The sequence below is a fragment of the Brachypodium distachyon genome, chromosome 3 (genome assembly GCF_000005505.3).
Source record: "Brachypodium distachyon strain Bd21 chromosome 3, Brachypodium_distachyon_v3.0, whole genome shotgun sequence".
Taxonomy (NCBI): domain Eukaryota; kingdom Viridiplantae; phylum Streptophyta; class Magnoliopsida; order Poales; family Poaceae; genus Brachypodium; species Brachypodium distachyon.
This window is the reverse complement of record NC_016133.3, coordinates 47,865,003-47,885,362: the sequence shown is the minus strand read 5'-3', so window position 1 is coordinate 47,885,362 and position 20,360 is coordinate 47,865,003. Positions and strand designations below refer to the sequence as shown.

At 45.0% G+C, this 20,360-nt stretch overlaps 4 protein-coding genes and 1 non-coding gene across 6 annotated transcripts; 2 read left to right on the top strand and 3 right to left on the bottom strand.

The window, feature by feature from the left end:
• Positions 1–696: 696 nt before the first annotated feature.
• TRNAA-CGC lies at positions 697–769 on the bottom strand. The gene has a single exon. It is a non-coding gene; the product is annotated as a tRNA-Ala (tRNA).
• A 2,120-nt stretch (positions 770–2,889) lies between these two features.
• Positions 2,890–6,802, top strand: LOC100834217. The gene is made up of 9 exons (XM_024462531.1): positions 2,890–3,070; positions 3,984–4,546; positions 4,642–4,728; positions 4,832–4,903; positions 4,982–5,095; positions 5,217–5,282; positions 5,965–6,030; positions 6,118–6,186; positions 6,279–6,802. The coding sequence occupies exons 2-9, from the start codon at positions 4,004–4,006 to the stop codon at positions 6,621–6,623; spliced, it is 1,362 nt and encodes a 453-aa protein (XP_024318299.1). The 5' UTR covers positions 2,890–3,070; positions 3,984–4,003; the 3' UTR covers positions 6,624–6,802.
• On the bottom strand, positions 6,772–7,562 carry LOC106866305 (protein SENESCENCE-ASSOCIATED GENE 21, mitochondrial). The gene is made up of 2 exons (XM_014900090.2): positions 7,327–7,562; positions 6,772–7,216 (listed from the first exon to the last, which is right to left on the bottom strand). Exons 1-2 carry the CDS (start codon positions 7,362–7,364, stop codon positions 6,994–6,996), a joined length of 261 nt encoding a protein of 86 aa, XP_014755576.1. The 5' UTR covers positions 7,365–7,562; the 3' UTR covers positions 6,772–6,993.
• Positions 7,563–9,177: 1,615 nt separating this feature from the next.
• Positions 9,178–12,714, top strand: LOC100824620 (vesicle transport protein SFT2B). The gene is made up of 6 exons (XM_003575128.4): positions 9,178–9,451; positions 9,764–9,817; positions 10,517–10,590; positions 11,655–11,772; positions 12,008–12,066; positions 12,368–12,714. Exons 1-6 carry the CDS (start codon positions 9,311–9,313, stop codon positions 12,444–12,446), a joined length of 525 nt encoding a protein of 174 aa, XP_003575176.1. The 5' UTR covers positions 9,178–9,310; the 3' UTR covers positions 12,447–12,714.
• Positions 12,715–13,152: 438 nt separating this feature from the next.
• LOC100824110 (CLP protease regulatory subunit CLPX1, mitochondrial) lies at positions 13,153–19,480 on the bottom strand. Of its 2 annotated transcripts, XM_003575126.4 has the most exons (15): positions 18,657–19,480; positions 17,201–17,262; positions 16,963–17,063; positions 16,752–16,831; positions 16,275–16,325; positions 16,090–16,164; positions 15,933–16,010; positions 15,354–15,410; positions 14,760–14,830; positions 14,567–14,666; positions 14,333–14,437; positions 14,120–14,182; positions 13,921–14,043; positions 13,674–13,817; positions 13,153–13,577 (listed from the first exon to the last, which is right to left on the bottom strand). In XM_003575126.4, exons 1-15 carry the CDS (start codon positions 19,392–19,394, stop codon positions 13,503–13,505), a joined length of 1,923 nt encoding a protein of 640 aa, XP_003575174.1. In that variant the 5' UTR covers positions 19,395–19,480; the 3' UTR covers positions 13,153–13,502. The 2 variants fall into 2 exon arrangements, with proteins under 2 accessions (XP_003575174.1, XP_024316815.1); XM_024461047.1 differs by lacking the exon at positions 18,657–19,480 and having other exon boundaries at positions 16,963–17,052.
• Between the last annotated feature and the right edge of the window lie 880 nt (positions 19,481–20,360).

Here is a 20,360-nt window from a genome sequence, read left to right as displayed (position 1 = left end):
AGGTACTCATTGAAGTATTACTTTTGTTCCAGACAATGAGACAAGTCTGACTGATTGTCTCTGGCGTTAAAGCCTGCAACACAACTTTCAGATGCACCAGAATGCACCACTTCTGATACTGTACTCCAGTACGTGAAGCAAGAAATTATCAACTGCGTTCCATTTTTTTGAACGAAACTAGCTACCGGAGGCTGGACCGCTGGAGTTAGTCGTACCAAAGAACTACGGAGTAGTGAAACGCATGCACAGCTGTGACAGATTCGGCCTTTTACGGCTCGTATCCCTGAAACACAGCCAGCCGCCCTCACATATCAGTTCATCAAGGACCGAGGCACAGACAAGAGGCTCAAAACGCAAGGAACAGAGGAGCTTATTCATCGGCCTTTAAATTGAACTATCTTGCAACCAATTTGAACGCTTTTGTGTCTAGTGGTTGACAGATCACAACTGTACAGCATGGTGTGGTGTGCAACTTACAACTACTCCCTCCGTTTCATAATTCTTGTCGAAATATTACATGTATCTAGACGCGCTTTAGGAATAGATACATCCATTTGGGCAAATTTAAGACAAGAATTATGAAAAACAGAATATATATATTTTTTAAAGGAAAAACAGAAGAATTTTGAGACAGGAGAGAAAGCACTAGCAGTTTGTTGTTGTAAATTGTAAAAAAAAAGAATAAGAACAACGTTTTGGAGACGCGGGGAATCGAACCCCGTGCCTCTCGCATGCGAAGCGAGCGCTCTACCATATGAGCTACGTCCCCGTTCGTGGCGTCCTGATCAATTTCCTTGTATTTGTCCATTGATGAGTGATGATGGTTTTCTCCGTGCCGTCCGCCCGTCCGCTATGTGCACGGTGCAGTTCGATAATGATACCACTGCGGTCTCCTGCTGCAACCTGGACGCTAGCGTTGCACGCATTTCTAGTTTAGTTGCAGCCAAACGAGCCCGATCTTTTATGTTGCAAAGCAGCTGAGGTCACTCACACATGAATTCAACATCGATGGCCATGCATACCCTGCACCAGCCAAGCAAGTCGGAGAGTCGAGACAAGCGAAAAGGAGAAAGAACGAAGCTGATGCTTTTCTGTGTGGTGATCGAGTCAACCAAAAGGTCCAACCGGCGCAGCAGGCCGTAACGGATGCATCTGGAAAAAGAGCGGTTCGAATCGGCAGATCCCGCGGGGAGTGAGGTCTGAGTGTGGCCGCACATCCCGCGGCGTCACGCTATGCTCGGTCACTAACTCTCGTCCGGTACCGGAAGTCAGAATCGTGTCCTCAAGGCCTCGACGTCTGGCTACGTCACACCCGGATCTACCGTAGCAGGAATGCCGTATGAACCGACTTGTTGCCTCTCTGGTGAAGGCTCACGGGCAGACCAGGGCAGGTCAAGGACTCGGGGTGGGGTCGGTAGAGAAGTAGAGCGAACAGAAAATGCAGAGCTAGCTCGCTCTAAAAAACAGAAGGACTGCTCCTGCAAAGGACACCCTCCTTTTCAATAATCATCATATATTGATAATCATATCAACCCTGGATAATTAACTCAAATCCTCTACGTGAAGCGTTCGGCCAACTCGATCTGTCGATTATAATCCGAAACATCGCATAAACCGATAAAATATACTCTCTGGAAAAACCGATAAAATATACAATTGTTAGATTTTTAATCATCTTTTTGTTGTCACTATCCCACAAGTTCATCCTGTTCTTCCTTCCTTCTTTGTGCTTGCTGTCTCGATGTGAAAGAACATCATTACATCAGTATCGATCTTCTTTTAGTGGCAGTATGCGCTAAAGAGGAAAAAAAATACTCAGAATTATTGGTTAGAGAAGCGTGGGAGTTAGCTATATCTTGCTCGAAAAGAACATTGTGTTTCTACCGGAAAATATCGATTGATAAAATTCTACTAATGCCGCTTAGGGCATCTGTAATAGTAGAATCAGCACCGACTCTTCACGTCATCTAGAGTCAACAATAAATAATACGTGCAATGGCTTGTGTCTTTAAACTAACTCTAGATGATTTGTTAGCGTTAAATGCGACGTTCTACAATGGTTAAAAGATAGACTCTTGGCTGACTCTTAGTTAGTCGATTCTTGCTTTAAAGTCCGACTCAGAGTCAAATTCTCTTTCCTCTCATATTTATGTTTCTTTCACGTCAGCAAATTTTAAATAAGAGTCAATCAGAGTCAGCCTTTGCAGACACCCTTATAGCCCGTTTGGCAACCAAGAATTCATTTCATTTGGTAGAAATGAAATGAAATCCAATTTTTGATAAGATTTCATTTGGTTGAATTTGAATTCCGGGTTCAAAAATCATGTTTGTCTACCACATGAAATTGTAGAGTGAAAGACAATTCTAGAGAAATGATGGCTTGTAGAGAGGAATTTGGGTTAGTTATAGTGTAATTTCATGAAATTTGACATTGAATTCCGATGGCCAATTTCGTGCCACCCAAACTCCATGCCCAAATGATGGGTGCCAAACCAACTGTCAAGTTTCAACAAGGTGAGCATATATTAGTTTAGTTATTCTTGCCATATAGGTTATGATTGGATGTTTGTTGTAAAAAACTAGGGTTAAAAAAAAGTTAAACGTGTCGAGCACTGAGTGTCGTTAGCGCATGACAAGTTTCTGTCGCACTGCTCGCACATACATATCCCGACGTGGCTTGTGGCCTTCCGTTTGGAGCCAACAGTAATAATGGAAGTAATGCACAAAAGAGTAGAAAAAAAATTCAAGGGGGGCAATTACATGGCCCGGACGAGTATATAACGATCGGCCCGCTTCCCGTGCCTACACTTGTCACGCGAGATGCGACGCACGCCCGGATACAAACAAACACACAAAGCGAAGCAAAGCACAGCAATAAAAAGGGACACCGTCTCACACACACGCGCAGATAAACAATAAACAGACAGCGCCTCGCGGGGACTGAACTGAAGAGTGACCGCCCCCGATCTCCTCTTCTTCAGGGCAGAGAAATCCTGGAGGAGCGGAGCTGAAGCGGTTACCTTGCTCTTCTCCTCCTCGGCTTCCTCGGCTCGCCTTGACGTCAAACTGTGTGAGCTCAATCGATCCCCTTCTTCTCTCCCTTGCTCTTCGACTCCCCCGTCCTCTCCAGCGCGCATCAGTTGTAGATCTTTCTGCGGGCCGGTAGCTGCTAGGATCGCGCCCCGGTTCGTTTTCTTCTGCGTTTCCTATCACACGGCGCGGGGTTTCTTGTGCTGTTCTTGCATGTTTTGGGGGGAATTCGGAGCTCGTCGGTTCTTGATGAAACGCGAAAGCGGGGAGTTTCTAGTGTTGTTGTTCTTGCATGTTTTGGGGGATTTCGTTGAAGGAGGCAGAGAGGTTTTCGAGTCTGGCTTCCGTTCCTAGCTCGTCAGTTCTTGATTAAACTACGGTTTCCCTATCTTTACAAAAACGTTACTCCACACGGTGGTGCGGAATGTTGTTGAATAAATCGGATCTACAGTGATGGATCCGTTCCTAATTACAGTGTTTTCTTCTTCTATTTCTTCTGGGGTTCTTCAGATTTGGGCATTAAACCCGATCGATGACGTACTCTATATGTTGCACACCGCTCTAGCTATATCCGATGACTTATTCTCGATCCGTACATTTCTTTATGCTGCAGCGGCAGCAATCCAGATGCAAACGGTCGAGTTATAGGATTCTTTTTAATACGGGAGTGGTTTCTATTGGAGATCCTTCTTCGGGTGCAATCTGTCAGACAAGCAGAGTACCAAATGGATATAGTTTCGCAGGAGCAGCAACTTGCTCTTCTTTAATCGGTTGACCATTTTTAATTAGCCTGATTTAGTTGTCAGCAACAACATTTCTTGACATCATTGTGCTCTGGATCTCAAGTTGAATTGGTCAACTCTGATGTGGTGCACCCGTTGCCACTCCTCTTTCTTCCTCTGCTGGGGTAGTCCGCGACTGACAGCACAATCGTTCCAACTCTGTTTTCGCAGGATTTGTTTTTGAGTGTGAGATGGGCGGCTTCGTGGATCCCTTCATCCCGTCGCCGGCATGGCCTCAGGACATGGTGTTCCCCGGCTCGTCGTGGGCCGGTTCGTCAGCCCAAGGCATGGGCTTCCACCACCTCCAGAACGGCTCCTCGCCGACGCAGCTGATCACGGACAAAGAACTCGCCGCCGCAACCGTGTTTCCTGCCGGCAACAACGCGAAGCTGCACGACCACGAGCAGCAGCTGCTGTTGCGGAGCACCGACGACCTGGACTACACGCTGTGCTCGATCCTGGGCGGCCAGAACGTGTCGCTGACGGACAGTGCCCCGGTGCTCTGCAGCAGCTCCAACGAGAGCAGCGGGAGCGAGCAGTCAGGCGCCGCGGGCGTCCTGCCTCAGTTCCTCATGGGAGAGCGGCATCCGGTTCCGGTCGCCTGGGCCTCGGGCTACGCGGGCGAGGAAACGCCGCAGAGCTTCGGCTTCCCCGGCGACGATCTCCTGCACGAGGCTGCCCCGAACGGGTACCAGCAGCTAGGCACCGTGGCCCCGGCGCAGCTGCAGCTACACGTAAGCAGGCTTAAACCTTTGCTCGTATTATACAAGATGTTCTCTTGGACTTCTTATTGATCGTCACGGCCTTTCATGTTTTCGCCGGCCTGCAGGATGATGCCAAGTTCAGCGCTGGCAAGCTGCTGTCTTTCGCTCCTGGGCAGCAGCAAATCCGTCCCGACATCGACACTCTGCAGCAGGTGAACCACACTGTGATCAGCTGCCTGACAGTAGTAGCAGTACCTGATCGATCATTTAACCTGAATACCTGTTACCTGATCAATGGCAACGTTAATTGTGCAGGAGTTTGGCAGCGGTCTGCGCCACCTCAACCTGGTGCCTGGGGCACAACTTGCACCTTTCAACCCCAAGCAGGTTTCTATCTTTTCTTTCTGCCGGTTTGTGCTGCAAGTTTTCCCCACTCCGTTAACTGACAGCGAGAACGGCGTGCAGTGCGCTGAAGATGGCAGGAACGGCAATGGGGTCGCCGTCGGTGGAGGCGCTCCGAAGGCTCGTGTGAGGGCTCGCCGGGGCCAGGCCACGGATCCGCACAGCATCGCCGAGAGGGTGAGCCGCCATTCATCCCAGCGATTCTTTGCTCCACCTCGAGTCTGACATGTTCATCATTTTCACTCGTTGGTGAAGACTTTCACATTCTCACGAGCTTCGTGGCTATGCCTGTTTGCAGCTCCGGAGGGAGAAGATCTCCGACAGGATGAAGAATCTGCAAGAACTCGTTCCAAACTCCAACAAGGTACAGTACTTCGTACTACTCCTTCTGATACTAAATTCTTGACTCAAATTTGCCAAAATATGAATGTACCTATTCTTAAAAAGTGTCTAAATACATGTAATACTTCGACACCAATTTAGGATCGGAGGGAGTAGTATTTTGGTTTTATCTCTCCCAGAACAGTAGTATTGTTTCGAATGGCACGGCAATTCATTTCGCCGGAGGAATGGCGCGACTATTTTCCACCCACATGACAGATAGAGCTAGGCACAAGGCACACACATGCAGAGCACGGCTATGTTTAGATTCAGCCCGAATCCAGGGAGGGTCACCTACGTTTAGGCCAGCTCCAGATTGCTATCGCCGGTCTTGTTCAAGTCCCAAAAATAGTGTCGTGCCATTAGCAAGTCGTTATATAGATAGAGGGCCGTTGTTAACCTCAAGCAAGAAATTACCATCATTTCTTCCTCCGCCCTCTCTCCCCCATTTGCTGTCGGCGGCCCAGGCGCCCCTGTCCCCCACGGGGAGAAGAGGCGGCGAGGTCCGGCACCTCGCCCTCCTCCGGTCAACCCTGGGTACGTGCGGCGGTGTGTGCACTTTCTTGTAACCACACAGAAAAAGGACTCGCCGTCATTTTTGTTTGATGTTTCTATCAAGTTTGATATGTGCTTGTTTCTGAAGATTACATTTTTCTGATGCGCAGACGGACAAGGCGTCTATGCTTGAAGAGATCATCGAATACATAAAGTTTCTTCAGTTACAAACCAAGGTCCGTGCACGTCGACGCAGTTAGTCTACATTCTGCTGTTCTTCATCTCTTTTGCTTGTCTACTGATGCACATTGCTGTGATTCAAGGTTCTCAGCATGAGCAGGCTGGGCGCGACCGATGCTTTGGTTCCACTTCTGATGGACTCCCATAATGAGGTAAAAACCAAGAAGTTGATTCAGAATCAGAAAAATGTACGCATTGCAATTTTTGTGCCATCTCTTAACTGGTAATTTAATTGTTGATGCAGAGCTCTGGGCTCGTCATGGGGTCCCCGAAATCAGGAGCAGCAGCAGGAGGAAAGGGGCACGCAGGCCACCGACAAACCGATTCCGATGATTTCGTGGAGGACAAAGTGGTGTTGGAGCAGGAGGTGGCACAGATGATGGAGGATAACATGACGATGGCGATGCAGTACCTGCAGAACAGGGGCCTCTGCCTCATGCCCATCACGCTGGCGTCGGCGATATCGGTCCAGAAGGGGACTTTCTCCGCCACGGTCCGTCCGGAGAACGGCGGCAAGGACGACGTGAAGAGGGTGCCCACTGTCCTTCCCTCCCAAAAGGAGGTGAAGTCCAGACCCAATGTTGCCTGATCGACAGAAGTCCCTGCAGGAGATACAGATGAACTAGATATCGTAACGAGCAATTCGCCACCGCTATCTTTCTCATCGCAAGAACATGTTAATTGATTCCTCCATCCCTGATTCGAGTAGTTTAAAAGAATCGCCTGTAATGGACGGCTTTTGAATTCCCAAATCATTGCTCATCGATACACCCCGCTCTCTTGTACATTTCGTTGCATTTCACTACACACGATCTGTAATTTCAGCTGCAGTAGCGATGGCAAATTGGGCGAGCAACCCAATACTGCATGATTTTATTTTTGTGACACGAGACAATTCTAACAATAGAAACGAATAAAGTGATTCCTCACGATAATTAAAGATTTGAAGTTTCAAAATCTCAGAATTGGGCGGGATTGGGGGCAGTGCCCTTTCTGGATAGCAGCTGCGCCCGGAGCTCGGCGGCGTCAACTTCGGCGAACCGGTTCTCGGGGATCCAGTTGCCCGTCTTGGGGTCCCTCATCCAGAAGATCTCCCTGCCGGCGGCGCCCTCCGTGGCCGAGATCCTCGCCGCCATCGCCGACGCGCGCTCTGCCCCAGCCGAGGCGGCGTAGCCCCGCCGGCTGCAGCACGAACAGAAAAGTAAGATAAAAAAGGAGAAACACAGCAGGGCGAATCAGAAACATGAGAAAATCCATCGCCATGGAAATCAACAAGAGGAAGTGGACCGAACCTGAGCGAGAGCAGCCTGGTGACCTGAGCGCGCGCCATTGCTCTTCGCCTCTGGAGGTTCAACCGGAGTAGCACGGGTGTAGGAATGTGGATGGCGGATGGCCCTGCCTCGTTGCCTCCCGTCTGGAGCTGTATATATATAGGAGGGAGGATTCAGCCGCTAGGGTTTTTGTTTGGGTTTAGCCGCCGCCGCCGCTGACGGTCGCCAAAGTGCTGCGGCCGCGGGCAGCTGGGCCCGAGTCCAACTGGGATGGCGGGCCTTGATAGACGCGTCCCCGGTTTGGCCGTTTCCTCTCTTTTCTTCTCCACGACAACAGTTTGAAGCATGTGAACCGGGCGGTAATCTATAAAGTTGTGGCGCGCTCGCCGCCGGAGTTCGTCTTGGAAGGTAAACTCTTGTTTCCCTCTGTACTGGTATATATCACAGGCGGGTTCCCGACCGTCAGATATGCGTTGAGATCTGTGCGCCAGAGCAGATCACGTGGTGACGTGGTGGATAAAACGGTTGGCGTGAATCTCGGCGCGAGATCCGACGGCCGGACGCGCGCCCAAACATACCGGTGCCGGTAAATAAGCCATGTTCATCTTAGAAGGGAACTATAGCACAACGGATTGTGACGTTCTCGTTCGCAAAATTTTCCTTTTTCTTGGGGGGAAAGGGAGTTTTCAAATCAGGTTTGTGCCATACACGTGCACATTTGTGGTCGAACACATGATCGCAACTCTTTGAAGCCAAGGCCAAGGCCGCGGCGTAGTGCATTTGCTCAAGATAATATTATAGCCGTCATGTTATTTCACTAAAAGACTATGGGGGTTGAATTTTAAACCCCATTTGCTTGGTGTGTCAAACCACCGTCACAACTCCCATTTTGAAAGTAAAGAAATTTTATTTAAAACTTGACTTGAAGATGCAGATGTTAGCTTAGACATGAATATGTGGGATCTTGTTTGCATTCCTAATTTTGAGTGCTACCTGAGATTTAGCTACCGTTTATGTTGAATCACTAGATTGAGGGTACATATGTCATACCTTTATGTACTTTTAGTTCACTCCCTGTGGCACGGTAAATTAGAGATTTGTTTAAGCGACCTGTAAGATGAGTGTCTGTTTATGCAGAGTTAATGAAATGATAGTATTTTTTTTCTCTTGGGAAATAAACCTACTCCCTTTCCCTCCCCCCGACTGACGGACCCATCATCACATCGGTAGCCCGCTCGGCTCGTCACGTCGCCCTTTCGTTTATGTTCTTCCTCACAGTGCAGACCGTCATCTCGTCTTTATCCTCAAACCCATTGTCTTTTCCCCCATGGTTTCTTTCTCTAAGCCTCTGCCTCTTCCTCCTTTCACATAGACACTTGTTGCTGAGCCTGTGCGTGTGCCATGGAGTTTTTTCATCTTCATCATGGAGCTTGGATTCCTTTGTGGAGGTCCAATTCATGCCATTGAGCTCCGAAAGGCATAGGGACCAAGGGGAATGGATACATGGTCACCCAGTCTAACTAGCTCCGACGTGTCTCTCATCAGTCGGATCGTGGCTGGTGAACCTGAATCGGTAATGTTATTTTTTTTTTTGCTGGTTTTTGACAGACCATGAGAAAAATGTTGCAACAACATTAAAAAAAAAAAATGTTGCACGCAGTGTTTTTTTTTGTGCAAACATGGAACACCTCGGAAAATCAGATCAGTCGGCCGATGAATCAGCCAGCCGACGGCCCGACGCCTACCGTGGCCCATTGGACACAAAAGTATTAAGGCTTTAATGGCCCATACCAACACCGCACGGCGGGCCCAATAACCGAAGTACACAGTTGCTGAATAATGCTCGCCTTGCTGCTCCTTCGTCTTGTCTCCTCCTGCGACTGCCACTGGATTTGCGAACCTACTGCCATCTCATCGGTGGACAGAGGAATCCTCCCGGCTCCCGCCTTCACCCACCGGCCGCCCGCCGAGCTCTCCTTCCTGCAACCGCCGGGGAGCATCCGCCATGGACAGGATGCGGGACGCCCTGGAGCGGGCCAAGATGCTGGTCGGCATGGAGGTCGACGAGGAGTCCGCTCTGCCGCCGCCCGAGGAGCAGTCCTTCTACGACGACATCAACCGGCACTGCACCCTCAACACCACCCAGGCAAGCCGCCGCCTCCCCTTCCCCCCTCTCTTCCCCCACCCTTTTCTTCCTACCCCTCGGATCCGAGGCGTCTCCGCTCAGATCTGGCCGTGAGCATCTCCGGGGATTATTGGTCAAAACGATGCTAACTAGTGGCAGTTATTGCCTTCTTGTGGACTGATCATTGTGGGATTATTGCGTAGAATATGCCGTGCTTGAATCGTTAGAGCAATGCGGCTACGCCGTTCACCGGATCACGATTAATTTTTTTTTTGCTGAGATTATAGTGATACCGTGGAACCATATTCATGCTTGTGTGGCTTTCTTATGCAGAGGCTGTATGGTTTTGCGATATGCTTGGCTGCCGGTTTGACGTGCACTTTCTTGGTGAGTTTACCTGCTGTACCGCTGTTCTTATGTGCACTTTCCCCTTTTTCTTATCGCACATCCGGCTCCGCGTGATTGCTGTTTCCCTCTTTGGTAGTTACTTCGTGGACGCTGTTAACCATGCATGCTGTTAACTGAAGTCGGATAGGAAACAGTGCAATCACACTCTCTGTAACCATTTTGATGCTTCATCCTTGCAGTGCGTTCTTTACATTATCATGCCTTCGCATTTTGGGTCTCAATTTTGGACAACGTTGTTATGATTAAGAGTTCTCATTGCTTTCTATTCAGTAGCCATCCACGCTGTTTCACTAATTAGCAAGACCAATCTTATAAATGTTATTCAGGGGCTCAGGCCAAATAGTTAATACGAGTATTTGGTACTATCCCCAAAGCTCATTTTAGGAAAGAACATTTGTCTAAGCTTCATTATTATATGTATGATGTGTTCCGTCTAGAGTTCAGGTAAAATAAACAATTGAGAAGTTATTGTAAGACATGGTATATTAATCATGATATAGCATTCTTGCATCACATGATACACCATGAATAACATAGTCAGGGTCACTCGTGGGCTGTGATTGAATTTTTAATCCATCTGTCAATACTGATTACACTTCGTGCTATGTATTATGCCTGCCTAGGTTTTTTTGCAATTGTTAATCTTTACACCTGACTATTCTGCCTCTGTCATTGCAGTCGATGCTTGTTTTCTTTAACCCTGTGAAATTTGGGGTTACATTCACACTTGGCAATATGATGGCACTCGGAAGGTCTGTTGCACCATTTGTCAAACTCCAGTTTAATAGATTTCCGTGCCTTTTTTGATTTTCCTTTTTGAGAATCTATCTAAGTATCTATATCACTTTCCTTTGCTTTTTGTCCTTTAAACACGAGCTAGTAACATACTACGTTTGATGTTTAAGAAAATCATGTGCTCTTAAGATGCTATTTCCTTATATGATATTATGGTTTTGCTATGGGGAAGTTGCCTGTTTTTTAGTCAGAGATCAGTCGACGTGTTGGCTGTCGGATCTTAATCCAACATCAGCATGTGGAAGAGAAGGGAGCGGGGATGGCACCCATATCTTAATCCAACAATTTTGGTGCGTTGACTGAGATTTAAGCACTTTGCTTAAAAATCAGGCGCCTGAGACATAGCCACATCCTACATTTTATTATCAAAGAATCCCGTAACATGTCTTAATTTTCCTTGTGCTACATTATATGCCTTCACATGCCAATAAAATTAGCATAATGTGTAGTTTGAGGACTTACTATGCACTATTCACTTTTATTGCGATGCATAATGAGAACCTTCATTTACTCTTCATATCGCCATGAAGGGCCTCATTGCTTCAAATTTCATAGGACTTCTGGAGGACAGGAATACTTAGGAATTTTTCCTATGTGGATTGTTTTATTTTGTGGGATTGTATTCACTTGTTTTTCTTACAGTGCAATCAAACAACTTTTGGTACAAATTCAACCATGTATGATTCAAGTGAGCAGGATAGTGCAATCCTACCTTTTTGTATTCCCGCGTCTTTGCAACCTATGAATCAAAGAGGCCTGAAGAATGTGACTATCTTTTTTGCAAGTTCTATCTTGTTATAGAAGTTTCTGTGCTACATACTAGCTAGCTTCGGCATAGTAGACCAATTTCTTTTACAATGTATCATAGGATTCCGTTGTGACCACTTAAATAGCTTAGAGACTACCTTTGCCGCTTAATTGATATGCTCTGTAAGATGCAACCTTTGTTAACTAGATTATCTTTTATGAGTCTCAAAGTTTTTCCTCATGTCAGCTAATGCTGGGATCATTTGTTTGACAGTACAGCATTTCTTATAGGTCCCAAGAGGCAATTTGATATGATGCTTGATTCTGTGCGCATATATGCCACTGCGATATACATTGCAAGCATCATAGTTGCTCTATTCTGCGCTCTCTTAGTAAGTAAAATAGTTGGAGAAATCCGGCATATTTCATACTCCCTCCGTCCAACAAAAGATGTCTCAAGTTTGTCAAAATTTGGATGTATCTAGACATGACTTAGTGTATAGATACATTTAAATTTAGTCAAAGTTAAGACATCCTTTGTTGGACGGAGGGAGTAAATTTTATAGCATGCTTATGTGTTAATTAATATAAACAACTAAATCTCTGATCTTTTTCTGCCCCAAACAGGTTCACAGTAAGGTGTTGACTCTACTTGCCATCATTTTGGAATTTGGTGCCCTTGTCTGGTAATTCCAATCTCTTTCAAAAGTTGATTGTAGGAATATGACTTGCGTAATGCCAGCCCAGCCGCATACTTGTAACTTCTCCTAGATTCATTGATTCAATATGCATTAGATAAGTCATTGGATAGTATATTAACCAATCTTTGCTGCAATTTTCCTCTAAAATATATTTGCAGCTAAATAGCTATTGCATAAAATAGGCTAAACATATTTGGATCATCAAAGGGGCCAACCACACAAATTAACATTTCAAAGGCATGGGGATAGTCGGTGATTCTCAAGTTTTAGTTGTTGGTGTTTGCAGGTACAGTCTGAGCTATATACCCTTTGCACGATCAGTTGTTTCAAAAGTGATGACGTCTTGCTTCGACACTGAATTCTAGATCAACCATCCTGATCTACCTCCCATTTTCTGGATCAGTAGATATTGGTGATATACCATGTTAACTTTCTCGACACTGTTCTCCCCTTGGCACATCTGTACATGGCATTTCCTTTGTTCCGTTTGGCTTGGGGCATCCGTCCGTGTGAAATGCTTAGAGCATTAATCCTGGATCAGTAGGAGCAGCACTATGATAATCCTGTATGGTACTGTGATGTTCAAAAAGTTATGATAAGTTGATAACGATGTCGTGGTGTTTTGAGTGGAAAGCCTGCCTGGGAAGAACTGCTGAAAATTAGTTGTCAAAATTGTGCAGGCGAGTGCTTAAAGAGGATAAATAATACTCCATATAACAACACTATCGAACATGTAATTAAACTTTATCTACTCAAGTATCCAATGCAAACTTCTCTTTTAGGCGCTCAGATAATTTATATATACATTAATTTTAAACGCCTATACATTAATTTTAAACGCCTGTAGAGTAAATGCTTAATCAAACACTAAGTATAACATGGTATCACTCCTTCAGATCAATACCGTATCTTTTGGGCAAAAATCATCACGGCTTGTCATATTTTTAATCGGAGGACACTACACACACAGACACACTCCCCATCAAATTTCAAGTGCTCGTCACATGTGCAAGGGATATTGTGTAGGTATGCCTCGCGTTCTGGGCGTTAACGGAAAGTACAGCAGAATTCAGGTAAATGCCAGATAACATCATTTTGCATCTTCCTGCTCAATTGCAGCCCCCTTCCATGTCAGTCTGTTTGAAGTTTTAGCATTCGGCAGTCATTACAGTTGATGACTTAATAAGTCTCTTGTCTTACGACACCCATAGATACTCCCCACATAACATGGTCCACTATACACTTCCCAATCCTGCTACAAGTTATGTGAGGAACGAAGACAGTTGAACCACCGTGCTGGGGCTTGAATTAGCAACGGATGCTGCACATGTTTTTTTTTTGCTTTACAAGGTTACTACTTACATTAATACAACTAGGATCAGATTTTACAGGTTACAGTAGCCACGGACGGAACTATGATATCACATGCTCATGGCTCTTGATGAGGAAAGATCAGCTTCCCCGTCCGCTTCGCTTCCTGCTCCATCTCCCATTGCCTGTAGCAATATATTTATTCCAGGAAAGATTAATATATTCAGCAACATCACACAGCAAATGATAAAGGCCAGGTTCATCAGGTTAGCAATTCATACCTTTATCTGGGAGAGGTAATGATCGAAAGAACCGTCACCATAAAGAATCTTTGCTCCACAGCCAGGCCGGTCAACTGATCCTACTGCATCTTCATCTACAACCACCGCATCAATTCGCTTCTCCCCAGATTTTGTATCTGGAATCTGCAAGGCAGCGGCAATTTAATAAAATTATGTTTGTATGCCAGCTACATTGAGTTTGCGTGCAAGTCAAACAAAAACAAGACAGAATCATCATGGAACGAACCTCATACATAGAATCCATGAGAATATTTTCAAGGATAGTCCTTAAACCCCGTGCACCAGTATTTTTGCACATTGCCTTTTTGGCAATTATTCTTAGGGCAGAATCTGTGAAATGAAGCTTAACCTGAAAGCCAAAGGTTAGACAACATGAGACCCAAGTAAGACAAAACTTTGCATGTTACTGCAGTAAATATACTCACATTGTTCATGCTGAACAATTTCCTGAATTGTTTACCTAGCGCATTCTTTGGCTCGGTGAGAACCTAATAGGATATCATTATATCAGGGATCCATTATAATTTCCCAAATAATCATATCATACATGCCTTTCCGCACATAAGGTAAACAATTAGATCACAAGATGATGCTAACTTTTTTTTTGTCCACAGCACATAATGTCATAGTCAGGTTACCTGCACAAGTTGGTCCTCATTTAGGGCTGCCAAGCTGACAAGGATAGGGAAACGCCCAATAAACTCCGGAATGAGTCCATATGCTATAAGATCACCACTCTCGACCTGAAAACAAAGGCACATTGAAACACTTAGGTTTTACATAAAAAATACATTCAAATTTATCCATGCATTCTCCCTGAAACAAAGGCTTCCGAAAATGTCAGGTTCCTAGCCTCATGTCATGGTACTCACTGATTCCAACAAGGAAGATGTCACTTGAGCACTTGAAATACCACCAGTTCTCATGCTTGCACGGACAGGTGCCCCAAATCCAATAGAAGAATCTTGCCGTCTACTTACAAAAAATGGCGTGGGATACACGTTATATGAAGACAGAGGAAACATCGGACATAGCAGCTTCCGAACAGGTGAAAGCAAATAATACCTCTCTGATATAGTTTTCTCCAAGTCAATAAAGGCACCCCCGCATATAAAAAGAATGTCCTTCGTGTCTATCTGTATGGCACGAAGACCACACAATTAAAGTTAGCCCCTGTTGACGTGAAGCAAGGTTTACATGGTAGAAAGACAATTAAAATTTCCAAGTTAAGTGACGCATCTGGCTTAAGCAGTGGCGGGGCTAGGTAGAAGCTGTGGGCCAGCAGACCCCACAGCCTTTAATAAACCCTTTAGTTTTACAAATTTTATGAATTAGCCCTAGAAGGTTAAGATACTAACACCACAGCTCCTGGCACTGCCACTGGGTAAAAAAAAAATGCGACATGTTTAGAGAGCAGCACTTGATGCAATCTTTCCAGTACACATTCATAACAAAGAATTTATCTTATCTACTAATATGCAATAAGGTCATCCTATCAAAAATATGCAATGAGGTCATAACCATTACCCCATATCATGCCGTATTTTCTCTATTTCCGCTATCATTCAGGATAAGGTAACAAATGCGTGGGTGCAATTCTTCAGGTGAAATACTACACACTTGTGGAAGAATGCCATATACAAATTATGCTCAAAGTACCTGTATATTATCACCACGAGGATGCTTCCTTGCTCCTTTCTCAGGGACGTTGACTATCTAAACATGCCAGCATTACAAAAATATATCAGAAGACATCCATATGTATAGACAAGTGCCATAATCCTCAGCTTTTATCCAATATCAAAAGCAGAAAATAACACATGATATCAACCAAGCAGCAAGGTCCTTTTACGTAGATAGTAGGATTAACGACAGTAACAAATTATTTGATCTCTATTCTCTAAAATCATAGGTCTGCAAACCAGATAGTGATAGCACCAGAGAAGCTCCAAAACTGAATCTCACAATACACGGCAACGCAAGCACAATGCACAAATACTACTGGGTGACACCATTGAATAAGCATTTTAAATTTCAGTACAGCAGCAGGCCACAGATACTGTACTTTGCTCGGTTGCTATTGTTTGCCAAAAAACCTTTGAGTTGTCTGTATTTTTAATCCCAGAATTTCGGAGGTAACAAATATCTGCTTACAAACATTTTAACCTTTCAATTCTTAGTGTTGTTGAGTATGCTAAGACACAGAGATAACTGGGTTATCGGGAGTTATGCACTCACCGTGCCTTCCAGCATTTTCAACAAAGCCTGCTGAACACCTTCGCCTGATACATCTCTACTAATATTAAGGCTCTCAGCCTGCATATCGAATGTGGCAAGTGATTAGTGATGTCCATACCAAGGAATAAAAAATGATCACAAGCTAATTAAGGCAGACCTTCTTAGTGATCTTATCAACTTCATCAATGTACACCATCCCCTGTTGTGCTGCTTGCACATTAAAATCTGCCACCTAGTTAATGTCAAAATATAACACCCAAAGTTCACTTTCAAATACCACTAAGATATAAGACAGACAGTAGCTCCTATTTGTTTGAATATATGTGGAGTCAAAGACCATACCGTAAGTAACTTGTATAATATAGATTCTACGTCTTCTCCTACATACCCTGCCTGCAGGAAGTTGGAAAATTTAAGCCTTACTGTCAGAATCAAGAGGACAACCGGTAACAGCCTTATGGAATTGGGTGGGGAATTATTTGACCCTTTTTATTGATATTTAGTTCAGTGACTACAAGAACCATTTCTATTGATGGAAGAACGAGTGTACACCTAACCATTTTATATCAGATACACCTTTCTAATATAGGAACTTAAATTATAAGCATACACACTCAACAATGAATATATTAGCAAGTACTGAATGGCCATGGTTAGTACCTATATTACCCAGAACTCCTGTAGTGCAAACCAGGCATACAGAGTAGCTCACAAGACATTCTTGCAATATTGTCTACAACAAGATCACTAGCTGTGTGCTAACATTATGCACTTGTGTTATTCTCTGGAACGTAGAAGTTAGTGAACAGTGACACTTGCCTGGGTCAATGTTGTTGCATCGGCAATTACAAATGGCACATTCACAAACCGAGCTAGTGTCTTCGCGAGTAAAGTTTTACCTGTGAAACAAATGAAGCATTCGAACAAAATTATCACTGATATCTCTCTTTATTATGGTTGATCCAACATTGCGGAAGCCAGAATTGAACTTCCTCCGATTACATCAAACGTGATGAGTTGCAGATGTTACCTGAGCCAGTAGGCCCCATTAACAGTACATTACTTTTTTCTAGTTCAACATTGTCATCACCATCAGCTTCTCCATCAGAAGAACCCAAATCTGCTCCAGACCTAATGGTTTTAGCTTATATACCACATAATTAGTCACTGAAAGATATGCATGAATTCTATTTTTTGTGGGTGCAGGGATAAATATTCTTCATTTTGTAAACAAAGGAAAAGAATTGAGATGGTGCAATGAAACTGACCCTTTCTGTACAGATTGATGGTATATCCGTTTATAGTGGTTGTATACTGCAACAGACAGCACCTACAGATTTAGATGGTAATATCAGATCAAAATACAAAGTTATGAACTATTGAACTGTTAAGTCTTGACCTAGAATAACACAACAATGGGCAGGAGTACTTGAGATTTACCATGAAAATTAGAATAAATAAGTATATAGGTGAAGTTCTTGCTGCTCATGGCTAATAATTGATTGACAAATCTCATCACTATCTGTACTAAATTTTGCGCATGGAATTTATACTTTATCTGGTTAGACGATGGGAAACAAGCAAAATTTTGTGCAAATCAAGGTTGATTGAATGTGAAATAATCAAGGCGCTGATCATTCCTTCGTACAAGTTCTGTAGAAAACTGTTAGAATGCCAAATCTTCCCTCTACCAAAAATGAGATCAATTGGGCCTATGCAATATATGCGGTTTTTAATCATTATTTCAGTGTCAACCTGGAGCTCACCTGTGTGCTACTAGAATAAAAAGCAGTACTAGCCTCAACTAAAACATAGGGATTGGATACCATGTCATTATGAATCTTACAGGATTGAAAACATAGAAACATGTAAAGTTAGTTGGTCATACCACAGGAAAACACAGGGGTTGCTTGGAGAATTAGGTGTTTACTATAGTCATCATAGACACAAGGGAAAATTTCCATGTGGTCTGACTCAATGGAATTTTTTTCCTTAGAATTGCATGCAAAGTAAGTCCATAGAAAAATTCCTATGGTTTGCAATCATACAGGCCAAACAAGCTCTGTAGGAGAAAAACAAATCTGAAGGAATATAATCTTTCAAAATTCCTATAGAATTCCTTTGTTGCAATCATACAGGCCAAACAAGCTCTGTAGGAGAAAAACAAATCTGAAGGAATATAATCTTTCAAAATTCCTATAGAATTCCTTTGAATCAAAGAGGCCCGCCATTAGTGGGCTAAATTCACACCTTTCAAGCTCTGAATTCAGATGGAGCTCAAATTTACGCCTCTTACAATTCACAGGTCATAATAATAAAAGTTTCATATAGCATGAGAAAAACAACCACTAACTAAGAGCAATGATATAAGTATAACAGTAAGGGTATCAGGCTGTCACTCTTTCCCCCTGCAGTAAAGCTAGTGAAAACTTAATTATGTTCATAAGTGAGAGCAAAGCTCCAAACCTGGCACAATTAAGATCAAAAGATTGCTGGCATGATTCACACGAAGTAATACTGGGTGAACCAAATTAGAGTGCTGAGAGCGCACGTACTCGGGTGTACTATATACCCCAAGGCTAAACAGTTGGATTCAGCATTGAAGAGTTAGTATTTCGGACAAGCTGATCAAAACCAGGATCAAAATGCCAACTCTAACACGAGCAGCAACCGAAACAAGAGCAGGGACACATAGAAACAGCAAAAGCTAATGAGGATGATCACCTTCTTGGCTCTTTCTTGCCCAATCACATACTTATCGAGCCCCTTGGAGATCTCCTTGGGCGTCGGAAAATCCTTCCCAAGGTTTGACCCGCCCCACCCGTCCTTTGCCCCTCCCTCCTCACCCCCGCCGCCACCAGCTCCTCCCCCGCCACCGCCGCCGGCTACGCGGACGACGTTAAGATTAGGGTGGAACGGTGGGCCGGGCGGCACGTGCACGGCCACGCCGCTCCCATCCCCATCGTCGCGCGAAGACGAGCTCGCACGGATGGCCTCCCAGAAGGAAGGATCCCTGACCCTGACGCCGTCCGGCGGGAAGTCAGCCCTGACGCGGCCGATCTCGACGAAGGTGCCCTGAAGGGGCGCGAGGATGTTGGGGCGGAAGAAGTAGGCGGTGCGGCAGTTGGGGCAGAGGTTGAGCGCCTGGTAGCCGCCGGCACCGGCGGGAGCAGAGGAGGGAGGGGCTCGGTGGGAGAAGAGGATGTCCATGTGCTTGGAGCAGCGTGGGCAGTGGGCCTCCGCGCGGATACGCCGCGGCTCGGTATCGTCGGTGGAGGAAGAGGAGGAGGAAGAGCCGCCCCCGGAGGAGGACGAGGACCCCTCCCACTTCCGCCGCCCCTGGAGGAGTCGGTGCGGCGGCGCGGCCGCGGCGGTAGCAGGGGAGCACTCGACCGCGGTCAGGGTGGAGGCAGCGCGCGTAGCTGCGGCGGCGAGGCGCCTCCACCGGAGGAGGCCGGACATGGCGGGGGCGAGGAGCGGAGCTGTGGATTGGGGGAGTCGATCGAGGGGGAGAGAGACACAGAGAGTGTGTGTGTGTGTGTGTTGGTGTTGTGTTTCGTGTGGTGTTTTTGTGGGTGTGGTTAGCGAATTTCTGCGCTGTTTTTCTCGCGTGTTTTTCTTGAGTTTATTTACGTGGATTCCGGGAAGGCGAGTGTGGATTCTTGGGATCGGATAAGGGACGCCACTGCACGGTTAGATTCTTGCTCCGTGCTATCTCGAGATTCGTGCCTACAGTTCCTTTCTTTCCATTTTCTTTTTCTTTGGGAAGTAGTACTCCGTACAGGAGATCATCTTTTGGCTGAAAATGAACCGTTCTATTATCTATCGGGCTCGGCGAATTACAGAGCTGATATCATATAATTATCATGTCTATTTGAAACGAGGAATGCCAAGTGAGCCATTTTTCTCCCCCACAAAAAAAATTTGAGTCATTTTTCTAAAGCGAGATTTGTAGTATGCTCAGAGAAAGACATGCAGATTTACACACAAGAGGAAAAGCATGCTAAAAAATGACCGAGATGGTAGTAAATTTCAAAGAAGACATGGTATGCACACAAATCGTATCAAAAGAACATGTAACTAAAGAGTAACTGGAATGGAATTGAATTTGAGTTGTGGTCAATGATTGTATCATCACAAACATTCAATTTCTCTGAAGAAGTGCGCGTAGATGTAGATGTTCGTTCGAGGACTAATGCCTACATCACGGCTGAATAAATAATTTTCTTAAGACTAATGTGGCATTTTTGTTTTGGTACTGAAATTGTAACGACGAATTACATTGTTACTTAATAGGATAGACGGAAGCAAGTTCAGGCATCTAGGAGCAACCACTGACACCATTTGAAAATAAGGTCGAATCTGGTGGCCAAGATATTCGTTTAGCATTTTCCTTATATTGCACTTAATTTTTCTTCATAAATCCAA